Here is a 16,754-nt window from a genome sequence, read left to right as displayed (position 1 = left end):
TAAACCGCTAATTAACTGCCAACTCAACAGGTTAACAAACATAAGGATTCTCCTCCGACCCTGCTTCACTAAGATATAGTTTTTATGGCATGATGTCCTAACACGATAGAAATTGATTTTTATCAATTTATGACCTTGAATTGTTGGAATTCTATATTTTTTTTGTATTTTCTGACACCGTTGATGCGTCGCTGTAAACAGCCCTGCAGCAGAGTCCTGTTTACGAGCCTTCAGAAACCCACAGTCCAATCTTAAAACCATAACTCACATTCGGTTGCGGTGCGACTTTCACCATCAGACTTCACTTTCTCTGTGGTTTCTGTCGACTTCAGTCTAGACTGAAATTCAAGTAGATTTCCATCGAGGCTCCGTGGATCGACTCTACTAATCATTCCTGGACCGACCTACACGGTGACATCATTCCATGTCGCGTTCTTGTAGCGATTCCATGTAACCTTCGAGTTCTAAGGACATTTTTGATCAGCCCAGCCTCAGCGTCTCACACGAAGCCTCAGACGTTTTGTGGCTAAGATAACAAATGACCTACTCCTGCCGTGAGATAAGGACAAGAACTCCATTCTCCTGTAGATAAACTGGATCTTTGACCTCTGACCCCGGAGATCCCTCCATCCTGTTACACCATCTGGAAACCTGCGTTGGCCTCGTCTTCATCATCACGCTGCTGTCTGTCAAACGGTTGAAAAACTGCCGTTCTTTAAACTGAGGTTTCAAACTGCAGACAGACGGAGTCAAAGACGCTGCTATTTCTATACGCCACCTGTAGGGGCAGCACTAACTGCGGTGCATTATGATTATGTCCTTGCTTAACCCACAAAACCGTGCACTAACAAACCTAATGTTTACACAAACAGGTTAGCGTGCGCGCACACACACACACACACACGCGCGCAGGGCACTGCTGTTTTTGTCATTAGGAACGAAGCCTGAGGCGAAGTGAGTTACTGAAATCGAGACGCTGTTTTTGTTCTGGTCGGGATCTAGAGATATAGTTAGTTACTGTGTGTGTGTGTGTGTGTGTGTGTGTGTGTTATGACCAATAGCTCTGTAGGCCATTCACCCAGGTTTAATTCTTCTTCCCAAACTGCCCTCCACTTCCATGAAATCATACCCTACGTGACACACTCTACATGTGTGTGTGTGTGTGTTGGCGCCCCCTACACTGAGGCCAACCTCAGGCTATCCTCACTTTATATATTTTTTTTTTTTTCTGCAAGAAATCTAACCAATGAGTAAGCAGTCACACAGAGGCGCTGCTTTTTTTTTTTTTTTTCCACATGGCCAAACCACAATCGGACAACCTCAGCCCTCAGCCTGTAGGGGGAACCGCACACACTATCAAAACATACTGTATATCTCCATAGTGTCACAACATGACAATATAAGAAACTAAAATAAACAAAAATGAAAACACACTTGAACCTTGACCTTAAAGAAAAAAATGCCACGACTTTTTTTTCCAGAAGAAAATCTGATAAATACACAACAAACTCTTAACTGTCGTCCTGTTTGTGTGTGTGTTCACTGTCGTCGACGACATTTTTTTGGACCATTATCTTGTGAAAGACTTTTTTTCATGAGTAAATGGCCCATAATTCACTTGTCCTTTTTACAAATTGAACAAAGGCTTGGAGTCTTTGTTACTTCATTGGCTTCAGTCAATAGGAAGCACAGTATTCAAACACCATTTATTTATGGTCATTTCCTGCTGCTAACACACACACACACAAACACACACACACACAAACCAGGGACCTCAACAACAACAGCCGCGTTGGTTGCTCTGATGAATGTCGTGATGCCTTCAGTGATCACAGTAACAGAAACGACAGTATTAACAATACCGTTGTCATCAAACAGCGCTCCAAAGGTCACAGTCACACGGAGGTTACACCGCGACGACACCCGCAGAGACGTGACGACATCACGCAAACATGCACGACAGTAGAAAAAAACAAGCGATCCACGGCAGTTTAAGGTGGATGAGGTGACAACGGACCGTTACCGCACCCACGCGCTGGTACGGGCTAACGCCCCCGAGCTGCAACGGCGCTGAAACACCAGACCAGGTCTGAAACTCTATAGGAGGTATGATAACCCATGACATCATGCAGAATGAATAGTCTAAAAATACTCCGTTTACACAACTAATATTAGTAAATACATGCCAGCGGAGGAGTTCCCCAGGTTAGATTTCAGGAAATCACTCGAAACTGACGACAATCAAAACACAGACTGTGTTAAGGTTACGACACAATGTCTCTATTCAACCATGAACTCACGCAAACATTAACACATTTGACACGTTTTGATGCTAATTATAACATTTCCGAGACCCACGTACTATTTCAGAGACTTGAAAGGGAAAGGGAACCACAGTGGTTCTGAAGCAATTTCAATTCTCAATTCCCAACCACAGCTGGAAAAAAAAACAAAAACATTTTATTTTACTTTATTTCTATGACTTGATCATCATCAAAAAAAACATATTATTTTACTTTATTTCTAAATGTCAGGACGTTTTTTTTTTGGTGATTTTAGCTCAAGATCTCTGTATGGTTTAAGGAGTTTGTGATCATTTTCCAAACAAAGCAGACCATTTGTCTTGAAGGAAACAGTGTGTGATTATTACGCTGTCATTAGACAACAAGCTCTGCTGGCAAACTGCACATTTATTTAAATGCTGTTAAAATTACAGAAAAATCAACAGCACATTCTGTTGAAGAATGAATTTATTCCAACTCAAACTGGTAGATATCACAAATGAGAATTTTCATTTCCTGTAAAATTCTCCACTTCTATGGGAATAAAGCAGCTCTGACTCCACCTCCAGGCCACGGCTGCCTACGCCCTTCAACACAGCAGATGTTTGTTTGTGTATATTTTAAATTCTGTTTCCATACTCGGGAATTCCTATTTTTGCCGTTCAACTCGGTCAAAACACAAAGGTTAGACCTAACGACCAGGCACGGCAACAAATTGCCAAAGTCCAATAGTCTGACGTTGAAATAATGCCAAATCACCGGGGTCAGCATGTTTTATGTTTGGATTAACCTAATGAGTTTACTCTAAATGTCAACTCCTAACAGTAGGTGTGTGTATGTGTGTGTGTTTGCATGGGGTTCCTTCACGTTAACTCCTGCCTGTACATTCAGAGCTCTTCACAAAGCGGGTTTTGTTGGGAAACAAAGCCGTGGGCCTCCCTGCCTGTTAGAAATTAATCACCGAGAGCCATGAATTCTCCTTCACCTCCATCACCTCCTCCTCCTCCTCCTCACTCTCTGACACCCTCTTTCTCTCTCAGAACACTTGGGTTCCCAGGAAGAAGTGACACTGTGATTAAGACAAGTCTTGATGTGTGGAGCTTGTTGAACAGAGTGGGTGAGAACAAGACATGGACAGACTCACACTCCAGATAAGTGTGAGTCCGTGCATGTAGGAAGCGAAGGTATTTACAGCCAGGCTCTAATACAACGACAGCATATCAACAAATCATCATCACAGCAACATTCCTCCCTCCTGCATTAGGCCGCCCACGGCCTTATTATTTTAAGGAAGGAATTCATCACAGGAAAAAAAAACCCTCCTACACATAAAATGCACTTCAAAACACCAGTGTGTAAAATACACATCACTTCAAGTCAAAACACCAGTGTGTAAAATACACATAAAACAGCCTAAAAATAGTCAGAGGAAATACAGCCAACCATCTGTAGTTTGTTCAGATATCGCTGCCTTATTTCTGGAAAAACTGTCTCTACATGATTTTGAAAAGTGTCATATCAAATAAGTCCTTTGAATATTAAAGTTAGTGTTTGCTATTTTTTTAAATTATTTTAATTGCTTGTGATGTCCAATGTACTGGTGGATCGTGATCTACTTTTTGGGACGACCCCTGAGTTTGACCACACCATTCTTTGTTTAACATGATACTGAACGGAGAAAGTCGACTGAAAGTGTATCTCAATCAAATAATCTGGAGTAGACATGCAGTAAATAACTGCTACTGTTATCAACTTTTACCAACATGATCTGAATGACAGGTCTGGTCAACCAACATGATCTGAATGACAGGTCTGGTTGATCACAGCATGTTATTTCTGTTGCTTATTTACAATGAAACCATGGAAGTACAGATTTAATTATGTCATTTGAATAATTTCAAATGTTTCTGAGCTCCAAACCCACCACGTCCACAGCATTTAGAAATGATTATTTTTGTTAGCCAGACTAGCGTTGTTAGCAGTATCCTGTCAGGAACTCAAAAAACACTGACGTTTTACCCAAATAACCATAATAGCCAATTAGTTAACCGTCAAGTAGTTAACTGATGGCAGTGAATGTGGAAATCAGCAGCAGGATATTTAAAGCTGAACCAGGACGTAGTTCCATGTCCTACATTAGTCAGCGGCTGCTTGGATGACATGAATGTTCTCAGGCTTTTTCACTACTGCTCCACTTATGGAGTTTTACTTTGAATTTGGTTTATGGTAGTTAGTTTCCAAGTTTGCCAACATTGATCCAATAATAACAGAACTAAGAACATGCAACACTAAGATATTTTCAGTAAAGTGTTTGTGCTATTATGAAGTACATTCTTTAAACCTTGAAAACGATAAAAAATACTAATAAGACTCACCCGTCTCTTCATCAATCGCAAATCTTCCGAGTCCACTCCCATCACGGATGGAGTACTGGATTTCACCGTCTCTCCCGCTGTCGTCATCGTTCGCAGTAACCTGAAGAAGGGTAGTTCCAATACGGGCGTTCTCTTTAACCAATCCTGACAGGGCAAAGTGGGAGAAGTACGGGGTGTAGAGGTTTTCGTTCACATCCACCACTTCCACCTCCACAAAAGTGACGGAGAGCAGAGAAACCGGTCTTCCCTTGTCTTTGGCCTTCACAGTGAGATTGTAGAACTGTTGGGTCTCGTAGTCGAGCTCCTTGGTCAGTCGGATGGCCCCGCTGGCTTTGTCCACTTCAAACCAACCATTGTAATCATTTGCAAGAGAGTATCGCACCTGGCCTCCCAACCCCAAATCTGGATCCAAGGTCTCTAACCAAGCCACAACGGTTCCCACTGGCAGATCCTCCAGGGCCTTGGCCTTGTACACGCTGGGGATGAAGAGGGGGGGGCAGTCGTTTACATCTTCCAATATGATTTTTAGTGTTGTGGTGGAAAACTTTTGGCTTCCTCTGTCGGCTTTGTCTCGAGCCTCGATCTTCAAGTTAAAAGTAGACACGAACTCTCTGTCTAACTGACCAGCAACGTACACTATGCCGTTAGTGGAGTTGATGCTAAATTGGGTCGTGCTGGTCAGTATAGAATACGTAACATCCCCATTGGCTCCGAGGTCTTTGTCGGTGGCTTCAACCTGTATGACGTCTGTACCGATGGCTGTGTTTTCAGGTAGGAGAATTTTATAGCCTCCCTCCTGCAGAAACTGGGGAGCGTTATCGTTAGCATCCTCTATGTAGACTGTAAGCAAACGCCAGGCGGTTTTCTGTGGCAGGCCAAGGTCAAAGATCGTCAGGTTGAGGAGATAACGATCTCTCTTTTCTCTATCCATGGGCAAAAAGACACTAACGAGGCCGGTTTCCATGTTAATGGTGAAACAGCTGTCAATGTTTCCATCTGAAATCGCATACAGAATGTGACCGTTGAATCCTGTGTCTCCGTCAAACGCGTTTACCTGAAACACGCTGGAGCCGACCTGGAGGTCTTCCCTCACTGAAATGTCTGTCGGAAACGCTTTATCAAACTGGGGCGTTTGTCTATTAACAGAGAAAAGATCGATAAAACCTTCCTCGATTTTGGGCTTGGTGCTAGCTTTGGACTTTTTGAGCAACTTCTCAGCTAATTTTTGGGCTACCTTTGTCTCTTTACAGGTGAATCCTTTGGGAGGAGATTTTCCGTGAACGATGGAGATGTTGACAAACATAGGGTCAGAAAAGTTCTCACCGTCGGTGGCAGTTATTTTTAGACTGAACACATTGTTCTTTGGATTGGCTGTGGCGAGGGAATGTTGTAGTGCAAGGACCCCTGAGTCCGGGTTCAGGTCAAAGTATCCCAATTCGTTCCCTGAAATGATTTTGTATTTTACAAGCTCCAGCTCATCTACGTCGATCGCTGACATTGTGGTGATCACTTCATCGACTGGGAAGTCCCGTGAGATCACACCTTGGCACGCGACGTTTTCAAACAATGGCTGGTTATCGTTTACATTCTCCAAGTGGATTGTTACATTAACTTCACTCTCTCGTCTGTAAGGTGATCCCCAGTCAGACGCTCTGACGACGAACACAAAGCTCTCTGGTGACGACTCAAAGTCCAGCTCTTTCGTGGTGCTGATAACTCCTGAAAACTGATTAATTCTAAAAGGTAACAGATGAAGGCTGGAAATGCTGTAGGTTATGTAGCCGTTTTCTCCCAAATCCTCGTCCACAGCTGACACTGTTAACACACTGGTCCCGACGGGCACACTCTCATTCACAAAAATCTCATAGGAGGACTGTGCGAATGTGGGTGTGTTATCGTTGGCATCCTCAATTGTCACCCGAACTTTGACTCTGAGCTCGCTGTCTGATTCCATGACTTCCAGATTGAAGACATTCTGGGTCACTTGAGTGAACCACCTCTTGGTGGAGACGACACCTGTTAAGGTGTTCATTTGAAAGAAAGCTGAATCGGCAGAAGGTGTCAGGATGTACTCTGCATCATCGGGCTCTGGTTTGATTTTAACAGCCTCTACAACTGTGCCTGGGGGTGATATTTCATTCAGGCTAACCTCGTACACCTCCTGCTCAAATTTAACTTCCTCTGTGTGCGGTCTCTTGACAATAATGTGGACAAGTCTGACAGTAGAGAACTTCTGTGGCGCTCCCTTGTCTTTAGCCTGTAAAGTCAGGTTACAACCGTAGGGATATAAGTCCCAGTTCAATGACTCTGAGGCTTTTATGGCAAACTCCTCTTCCTCAGACATTTCTATGAAAAACTGCTCCAAAGGGTCTCCACCCACGATGTCCACCGAGTCTATTTCCCCATTAATGCCCTCGTCGAGGTCGGTAACGGTGACCACAGCATAGACAGGGTTTTTATCAAGCCACGATGGGCTCAGAGTGACAACATTCATCACTGGGGCGTGCTCATTCACGCGCTCTACATGAACAAAAAGCTTGGCTGTGCTGCTGACCCCATTATTTCCGTAGAGCTTCATGCCACGGTCCACTGCCAGGATTTCCAAGTCATAGCGACTCTGCTCATCCACGTTTAGCTTCCCGCTCAGTGAAACTACTCCACTGGTGGGGTGCACTGCAAACAGCTCCATTTTCTCCTTAAAAAAGTAGTAAAACTCCCCGTTGGAGCCAATGTCTGCATCCGTGGCAGTTACTTGTGCTATACTAGTCCTGAGAGGTGTGCTCTCCGCTATGGTCACGGAGTAAGTGGTCGGTGAGAACAACGGACGGAGGTCATTCATATCCAGAACCTGGATGCTGACTTTAGTCCAGGTCTCTAGGAAAGCCTCTCCTTTGACAGAGGCTTTAACAGTCAACACGTAATTATCCTGGATCTCTCGATTCAAGATAGCTGCGTTGCCGCCTTTAGTCCTTATCCGCAAGAAGCAGAAATCCCCCAGCACAAACTCCTCCGCCTTGAACAGCCCTTCGTCGTCACCTGAGGTGATCCGGTAGCGGACGTCCCACGAGCGCTGGGCCAGGTGGATGCCCATTTTAATTTTACTGTTGGCATAGGTGCGTGCTGCTGAGTTCTCATAAACTGTGGCACGGTAGACAGCCTGAGTGAAGCCAAAATGGGGTCCATCCTGAGGCCCCCCCTGTGTGCTCTGGCTGCAGCAGAGTGGTGACGTAAGGAGCAGCAAAGGCAGCAGCAGGGCCAGGCTGTAGAAAGGGGCTCGCATGCCTGCCCACTGGCCCATATTCACATCCATCCCATCATCACTTTATTCTGAAACGAAAAGAGAAAAAAAGAAAAAAAAAGGTAAGTGGTGAATGAAGGATTCGCAGCAAGTGTTAGAAACGTAGAAGCAGAACTATCTAGAACTTTGCGGAGCTAACAGGCGGCTAATTATCCATTGATCTGGGTGAGGAAAGAGGAGTTATCCAAAGTTATCAGGCAGCCAAAATGGGGGATGACATCATCTCTGTGTGGTCGTTGGACACTCTAAGTCAATTGCTAGTTTTTGAAAAACCAGAGGTGGTTTGAGAAGGAACAAAATAATTGTACGGCTAGGAAAGAGCCTGCATCGACACTAAAACAAACACGCAAAAAATGCAGAGAACAAAATGATGGGCTGTGATACGATGACCCGTTCATAACCCTTTTTCCTGAAATACCCGACAAACACAGCAGTATCCCTTTCAAAACCATGTAGTATCTTCAGTTAAACAAAAACACGTATAAAACTCTGAGGCGTGCAGTCGTTGTGTTCCTTTTTTCTTTCTTTTTTGGTTGGAAAAGAAAGAAAAAGTGTTCTGAAACCAAGCGACCACAGGTATGTGCCAGTGTAGGGATGAAGCCTGATCCGGTAAAAGCCGTGTTGTGGCCGTAGCTGTGCCACAGTGGTCTGCATTTTGATGACTGAGCACTTTCCACCGAAAGGGACGGAGAGATGGGCAGGAAAAAAAAAAAAAAGCCCATGTCCGAGTGCACTGATAATAACAGCCTGCTCCGATGAATACATACTGCTAACCACACACATACAAACACACACCAGTAATTCAAGTCAAACCTTGACATTTGAGTAGAATAAAAAAAAAGAAAAAACAACTCTCGGCTTTTTAACCATGACTAAATCCCACCTCAGCTGAAACAATGCTCTACGTCTGCATTTAGACTTCAATTACGGGCAGTTCAGGAAAGAAAGGCCACAATCGCCTGAGCAGAAAAAACAAAACAACCACCTGGTTTTGTCCGACCTTCCGTCAGCTCTGGGTCAACTCCATCCAGGCTGGACATTAAAGGTGGACAATAGAGACGCGTACTCAAGGATTTTCCTGCTGGCGGTGTCTGAGTCAGCTTTTAACGGGTCAGCACGGCTTACAGAACCAACAGTGGAACAAAGGAGCACCAACTTTGGAACAGTGCTCTGACTGTGTTGAATACAGGCTCGGATTTCACTTTAAACACTCGGGTGTAAACTTCAGACTAAACTAAAGGCTATTGACACTCCTCACTATGTGGCCGATGGGTAGTACTTGAACGGTCTAGTATCCATTTGTTTGATTTACCTCCTTGGCTACTGACACCGTATATTTACACTGCTAAATACATACAGGAGATATCCAAGGACTATAAGAGCCAGGCCAAAAAAACAACGTGCTCGTGGTGTGAAAACCAATCGTCTGAACTGTAACATTTTATGTTTTTTTTTTGGTTTTTTTTTTTTTGGATAAATATAATTTGAGCCTCACATCACAGTTTCGGACTAACGTGATCAGATTCCACGGGGTTGCTGGTTTAATACCAGGGACACAGTTGAACAATACACCGATGTTATTCCAGAAATTTAACAAGAGGGAGGAGGAATGCTGTGACATATAGCTGCAGATTTTAACGTGAGAAAATGTAGACACTGCCAGAGAATGTATAAAAACTAAAGTCTTACCGAGGTCACTGAACAAGGAGCTTTTGTGTACTTTATATTTGTACGGTTTCTATAAAACACTCTAAAAATGACATTAACAAATCAAGCTGAATTGGCTGCTTAGAAAACCTGTGTTAATGTGATGTAATACTTCAGTATCATAAGTACGGAGATCAAAATACTAAAATGCACCGAATCCCAGTTTAGGAAAACACACTACATTTTCAACCCATCAGGGGGCAGATGAGCCCCCCCCCCTCACCCCCGTCCAATCACACAGTGAGCTCTCTTTTAAAGTGACACTCAACCCTTATCTGCTCGGAACACGACCGACAACTGAGTCAAAGTTCCATTACTTCCTAATAGTGTTTACTGTGATGTGTATGCTGGGAGAAACGGCAGATGAGCGGAAAACGCCTATTAGGCCGCGGCGGCGCCGCCGCTCCAACTGTAGAGCTTCAAGTCACTCGGCTGTTATTCTCACTCGTTACAATCCCACAATACCCCAGGGGCAGCCAGATTTGGGAGGACTATAAACAGACATCTGGGTAAAGTGTTCACTGACACACGCACACACACACACACACACACACACGCTCTCTCGCGGTTCATCCCATATCTGGAGCCATTCCCTGAGGGCTGCTCGGAGGGCAGTGTGCAGCGGGTTGACGAAGAGCACATGTATCTGATGCTGCGCCGCTCCCTCATTCAGATAAATCTGCTGAGATCAGTGACAACAATCTCTGCAAAGAGACCGTCTGCCACAGACGGGGACCGGCGGTGCAGGTTGGTGCCGCAATTGTCGCAATTTGTGCCTACGCCCGTGTTTTCTCTGAAGCGCGGCTGTAAACACGTTTCTCCATTTAAAATATGTGCATGTGCGTGTGTGTGTCTGTGTGTGTGTGTTTTATGATCTTGTTCTAGCCATAAGTAACGCAGACTTTAAAACATGGAACTAAACAGTCACATCAATCACGACGAACACAATCCACTTTTCTCCAAGTGCATGATATGAAAGTCACTGGAATATCACTTTAGAACAGAGTGCATTTTTACAGTCACAGTCATTTATAACCATTTAAACAAGGATACAGCTGACACCAATGAGTACATGAATGAGAGACTGGTACTCACATCAAAGACATATAAAACATCTGCCGGTTAAACACACAACTGTGTTTTTTCTTTGTCTTGGACGTTATAATATTAAACACAGTCAAGTCATAAAGCAGGGACAACAAGACGGGTTTTCAACTGTTTGATGTTGTTTCTTCAGCATTAACGGAGAATTGTTTTGACAAACAAAAATCGTCTCTGCTCTGTCGTCTGACACGCTACGACAAACTAAACAAACACATGAATCAGTTCTTTTAACGCCGAGTCTGAGGTTTCACGATGGCGGCTGCTCTACAGTTAGCCTTACTGCTACCTACAAATAGCGACGGTGAAGCTTTCCTGGCTCGTTGTAAAGTAGTACCGAGCTAATGACCCATTAGTTCCAGTGTCCACCCCGGTTCTCCAACACCGAACTCAATACACTTAATGACCAGCTGCCTAATCACATGTGACTGGTCAGTCAAGGTAAACCCAAAAACCGGTCAATTCCGATCATTCAGTCGATCGATGCGTCTCGATTCACGGCTAACCGTTGGGTCAGAACCTAATCAAAACGGTAGAACCTCAAAAGGAATCAAAACGTCACCTTTTCCTGTTGTAGGACCTCCATTCTAATGTCTTTCTGCTGAAACATAACTCACAGTGATACTAAAAGGGTTTTGTCACCTTTTCCTGTTGTAGGACCTCCAAACCTCCGACAGCCGATCCGATCATGGATGTACCCTGCCCTGCCCCCATGTAAAAATGTGGTATTTACCTACCCTAGCAAACTTTGGTCTAAAGATTAAAACCCAAAAAATCCAACATACGGAGAATTAATTACAACTGCATCACAGAGAGAATCATTAAAGAAGAAGAAGAAGACGATCTGGGAAAACCACAGCAGCGTAAGTGACGCGAGAATCGTAGCGAGCGGTTGACGCTTGAGTGGAAAATATTGTAGGAATTGCACAAACACTCTGCAAATTACATTCATTACAAATTATCGGCTTCTCTGCTTTTGAGCACATAATTGTCACGTTGTTGGGGAAACCTCCAAAGACTGCGTCTGCCGCCTTTTTCTTCATCTCTCTCTCTCTCTCGCTCTATTTCAGACAGAGATAAAGACAAAGATGAAGAGACTGCGTCGCGACACACACACACACACACGAAATCATGCACCACAGAGAAGTCCCACTTACTGTCAGCTCTAAACTGCCTCTCATTAGCTTTTCATTAAAGGCTAATTGGCCTTGAATTGCATGGCAAAAAGCATCCAGCAGCTCTTCACGCCCCTGACACACACACACACACACACACACCATCTCTGACACTGGCTTTATGCTCAGTATGCATTGAAAGAGGCATCACACTGCAGTCAGAAACACATGAACTGACGGAGGATTCCTGCACGTGGTGCGAAGCTGTCAGAACAAGAACGTAAAGCAGGAGGCGAGAATAATTCTGCTGCTCCGTAAAGCGTGACTCACCCGACGACGGCCTTCCTGTGGAGGCTGAACTCGGCTGAGGTCTTTGTACAAAAACCGTCCAACGGAGAAGGAACAGAATTCCTTTTTCATCGACTGACCCAGAAAATGTTAAAATTAGAATAAAACTAGAATTTTTAGGTTTTGTTTCAGGGACGTGAAGAGGAACGTTGGACTGTTGTGGATCAAAAGTAAAAATATCTGGACACATTTTTTAAAAAATGTATTTGATATTGATATAACTTCTCCATTCCGAAGGAGAGCGTTAGTAAAATGTCGACTGACGTTTGGGTCGACCTTCCGACCCTGACCTTCTGTTTGATTTTATCAACTGCGATCATACCCTGACCTTCTGTTTGATTTTATCAAATGTCTGCGCTACAGAGGGTATTTGGAATTAGAATTCCACCGACTGTGAACTGTCAATCAGACGGACGGTTCACAGGGGAGGAAATGTTTCCAGAAAATTCTGCAGATACTGTTTGAATTTCAGGACCAGAAAACAGCGTTTCTATCCTATGAAGATATAGAATCAATAAAGTCGTTACAACAAAAATGATACAGTATTTTCAAAAACCAAGGACGTGGTCTCTCTCTTCAGATGCATCCATGTGGGTTCCTGTGTGTGTTTGTCATTTTTCTTGATCTGACAGCAGATATATCTGTGGCATTCAATTCTCACACAGCGAACAATCTCTTGAAAAATGTCTGGACTTTGCTCCAGGCCTGAAAGCCTCTTATCTGAAACACCACATGTGAAAAAACCCGTCCTACACACTTTATTTTATTCAACTGCTCTGATGCAAAACCTGAACTCGGTGCAGAGAGGCGGTGATGGGCTGCAGATCGGTTTTGTAAAAGGAAAAAATAAAATAAAAAATTGAATTGAATTTGAGCATCAGCCCACTTACCAGACAGGAAAACTAGACCCTGTGAAAAACGTGTTTTGTCAGTTAAGAGGCTTCTCTACAAACTCCTGCTTTCTTGCAGAAACACTGGGAGTGTTATCCCGTGCCTGCTGAGATAATTACAGACGGGCAGAAAGACAGACTGGCAGACGATGGGGAATTGACGACGAGGTGGAGGAAGGAAATAAACAGCTCAGCACGATGGAGGGAGGAGATGGGAGAACAGGGTGGGAGGAGGAGGCGTGCATTATCTCACCCTCACAGAGGAAGTATGGCACAATGGCGCCTACAATCGCAAATGTCAGCTCTGGTTAATAGATCTGCTAGAAGAAAGACATCAACCAGTCACGGCAACCCGGTCTGATTTGGAAAATGGAAAAGTTCCAGTGGATCACATGATCTCCACCAAGAGTTCTCCGTGTCTCCACGCATCGAAAGGAAAGTTCTTGGCTGAAACCGAAAGAAATGACTACGACTGTGTACGAGCCTCAATAAAATCAAGGCGTTTGTAAAGAAAAAAAAAACAATTACAACATGATGAAAATATTCCAACAACGTAAATATAAAATAGAATAATAAAGTACCGGCCCACTGACCTGTTGAAATACTGTAACATTAAATACATACTCTGGTAAAAACACAGAGTGTTTAAGTGAAGTGCATTTTAGAATCTTCTCTGTCGAACTACGACAACAGAGTTCATTCAGTTCAAGTGAAGCTGCTGAAAGACACAACATTTTGTCTGTATCAAACAAGCAGCTCTTCGTATTACCAAGTGCCCTTGAAGTAGCTCTCAGTTTCAAAAAGGTCGCTGACCCCTGCTGTAGGTCGTGATTTCTACTCTCTCACGCCGTGAGAAAAAATTCAGTTCAGTATTGTCAGTACTTCAGGGGTCACCATAGCGACGGATAGCGCCGTTCCTGACACAATCCAGTCTGGGACTCTGGTCCACTTCACCGACGACGATGAAAATGTTGAATTAACAACAGTACAGTGACGTGAATGAAGTTAAAAAAAAAGACACTCATTTATCTTTGAGCTAAATTTGGACCCATCTCTCAGCAGACAGATTCAGATGTGACTGTGAGAGGAAGTGCGACGATGGACAGATTGGCTGCTGCTGTCTCACAGTGTGTCACCAGGGAAGATATTAAACCTCAAATTACTCCTGTTGTCTGTGCCAGCAGCATCAAACCTCAGGCAGCAGGCTGCTGGAGTGTAAAAGCACTTCAAATGCTGCTCAAACTAGAAAAGCGCGGCATAAATAACAGAACATTTACATCATCCATGTATAGAAAAGGCTCTTCGAGGTTCTTCACTCGACATCATCGGAGTAGAATAACAATCAATATCTGAGTCGTATCAACACAACCACTGCTACACGTCCGACCGTTTCTTCATCCAGTAAGAAGGCGTCGAAGGAGTGTTTACACTGGGACACACTCATCATTGACAACAGGAATGAAGGAAAATCAGAACACCAAAAAGGTTCTCCACATCAGCCAAAGCTACAACAGAAGAGTTAGAGTTTCATCAACGGATGTTTGTGTCGTTGTAGCTCCTCCTCTGGCGACACGATGTAGTCATTAAATTACTAATCAACTCCACTTCGACTTTATTGTCCGATTAGTCAACGTCGATGCGCTGCTATATCTTTGCAGCAAAGACAGTGTACGACCAGAGCCGGGCATTCTGGGAGTTGTTGTTCTCAAATCTGAATAGAAACCTCGTTGTTTTTTTTTTAATTACCAAATACTTCACACATCCTCCAACCTCACAACCAAGTACTGATCCAGCTGTTTTTAACACTCCCTTCAGTTTCATCGATTTTCCTCCTCATATCAATCCCCCCCTTTATTATTTCTCCCCCCTTTTTTATTTCTCCCCCTCTCACTCCCAATTCTCCCTCAGTCGTTCGTCCAACCTTTTCGTTGTGTCCTTTTCCTCACCCTCGCTCCTTCCCCTCCCCTTCAGATGTTGGCGACCTTCTTCTGATCAACAAACCCCAGTGGAGGGAGCTTACAACAAAGGACATCCTTCAGCGCTGTCATCAAACGTAAACACTGTCGTACATATGGAACGGAGCGAAGCGTTGACCTTTCAACAATCGTTCTCTGACGAATGCGTTCCTGCTCAACACAAACGAAGACGACGACAAACGAAGAACATTCTATTAACAGTTTAACAACGGCCCGGCCTGCAGGACTGGATGCAGCAAAGCAGTGTGGGATGATGTACAACAACACCCGTGTCACGCCCGTGTGTAGATACTTATATTCACTGGAGTGACAGATGTGACACGTGGAAGGTACAGTCTGTCTGACAGTTTGTTGAAAAAACAAATCTCTTTGTCACCTTTTTCTCAATGTGGAATTCTTTTTTCTTATTCGTGTTTGTTGTAGAACGACAGAGTACCAGGATCCAGGATGTTGTTAGGTCTTCTCCCCAGCTCTGCTCTGAGCACAGAGATGTTCCCAGACTCGCTGACAACTGTTTCACACTCCTGTTTGAACTGTTGCTGAATTTCAGCGACTGTTGTCTTTTATTCTTCAACATTTACTGATGCTAAAAAAAAAAGAAAAACAGCACCACTGTCTCTCATGGAGGAAGGAAGAAGAACTACAGAGAACGGTGGCGTTTTCAAAAAAAACTCCAATAAACCTGATGATAAAACAAACTGAAGTCTCTCCTGATTGGCTGCTCAGGATCGATCCGTGCGTGGAGTGAATGGGTTGTGTGTAGAATGTGTGTCTCGTTGTTTATCGTTAGGTTGTAGCTCTGAGTCACCGGGGGTTCTTTTGTCACAGCGTGACGCCAATGTGTGTTTTATCGACACATGAAGAAGAGACGTTTAACAAAACCAACAATCTTCAGGGAAAAAAAAAACCCAGTTCCTCGTGAATGTTCGCCACAAATCGACTCAGTAAAATGTACTCATAATAAAGAAATATATTGAAATAAGAAAAAAGAATATATATATATATATACATTTACTTAAGAGATAATCTGGCAATATTTTGAAATAATAGGTCATCCAGACTAGAGGTTAAGAAACTCTGTTGCGGGCCACACAAAATGGCTTGGCGGGCCGCATTTGGCCCCCGGGCCTTGAGTTCGACACACATGTGGTATACTATACAATATAATACTAAACCATTCTGTACTTTACCACACTACAATACATACAGTCACTGCATTACTCACAGGCCGTCCGTCGCTCCATTCCCAGGAACTATCCGATGGATTTCTTCTGTTCAGGCCGACCCAGAAGTACCGATTATCACTGCAACAGGGAACACATAAATCACCATCCCTCATTTTACACATAAAGTACTGCTATTCTTTGGAGAGAGGAACAGATCATTACAAATATATATATATCCTACATAATTATTTAGCAAATATATATTTTATATTCTTTGACAAAGATCTGTGATAATACGAGTCAGTAAAAACGACAAGCGTTTACGCCAAGCTTTAAATGAACACTGTAGTCAACACGGACTCCAGGGTGGGCGTTAATACCTGATTCGTGCGGGGTTTACTGTATAATTATCGGCTAACTCACTTTCTCTTTTACGAGCTTTTAAATGTACCCACGTCGGTGGGACGCGGGGGGGGGGGGGGGGAGGGGGGGGGGG

General features: G+C 43.8%; 1 protein-coding gene across 1 annotated transcript in view; it reads right to left on the bottom strand.

Moving 5' to 3' along the window:
• Positions 1 to 16,754, bottom strand: part of fat3a (FAT atypical cadherin 3a) — a 127,139-nt gene that overhangs the window by 63,005 nt on the left and 47,380 nt on the right. Inside the window, exon 3 of the mRNA XM_025054841.1 lies at positions 4,658 to 7,984. Coding sequence (XP_024910609.1) covers positions 4,658 to 7,967 — 3,310 coding nt within the window. The 5' untranslated portion in view covers positions 7,968 to 7,984. The remainder of the gene's footprint in view (positions 1 to 4,657; positions 7,985 to 16,754) is intronic.

The sequence above is a fragment of the Cynoglossus semilaevis genome, chromosome 4, assembly GCF_000523025.1.
Source record: "Cynoglossus semilaevis isolate Cse_v1.0 chromosome 4, Cse_v1.0, whole genome shotgun sequence".
NCBI lineage: Eukaryota > Metazoa > Chordata > Actinopteri > Pleuronectiformes > Cynoglossidae > Cynoglossus > Cynoglossus semilaevis.
This window is presented reverse-complemented; position numbering and strand designations above follow the sequence as displayed.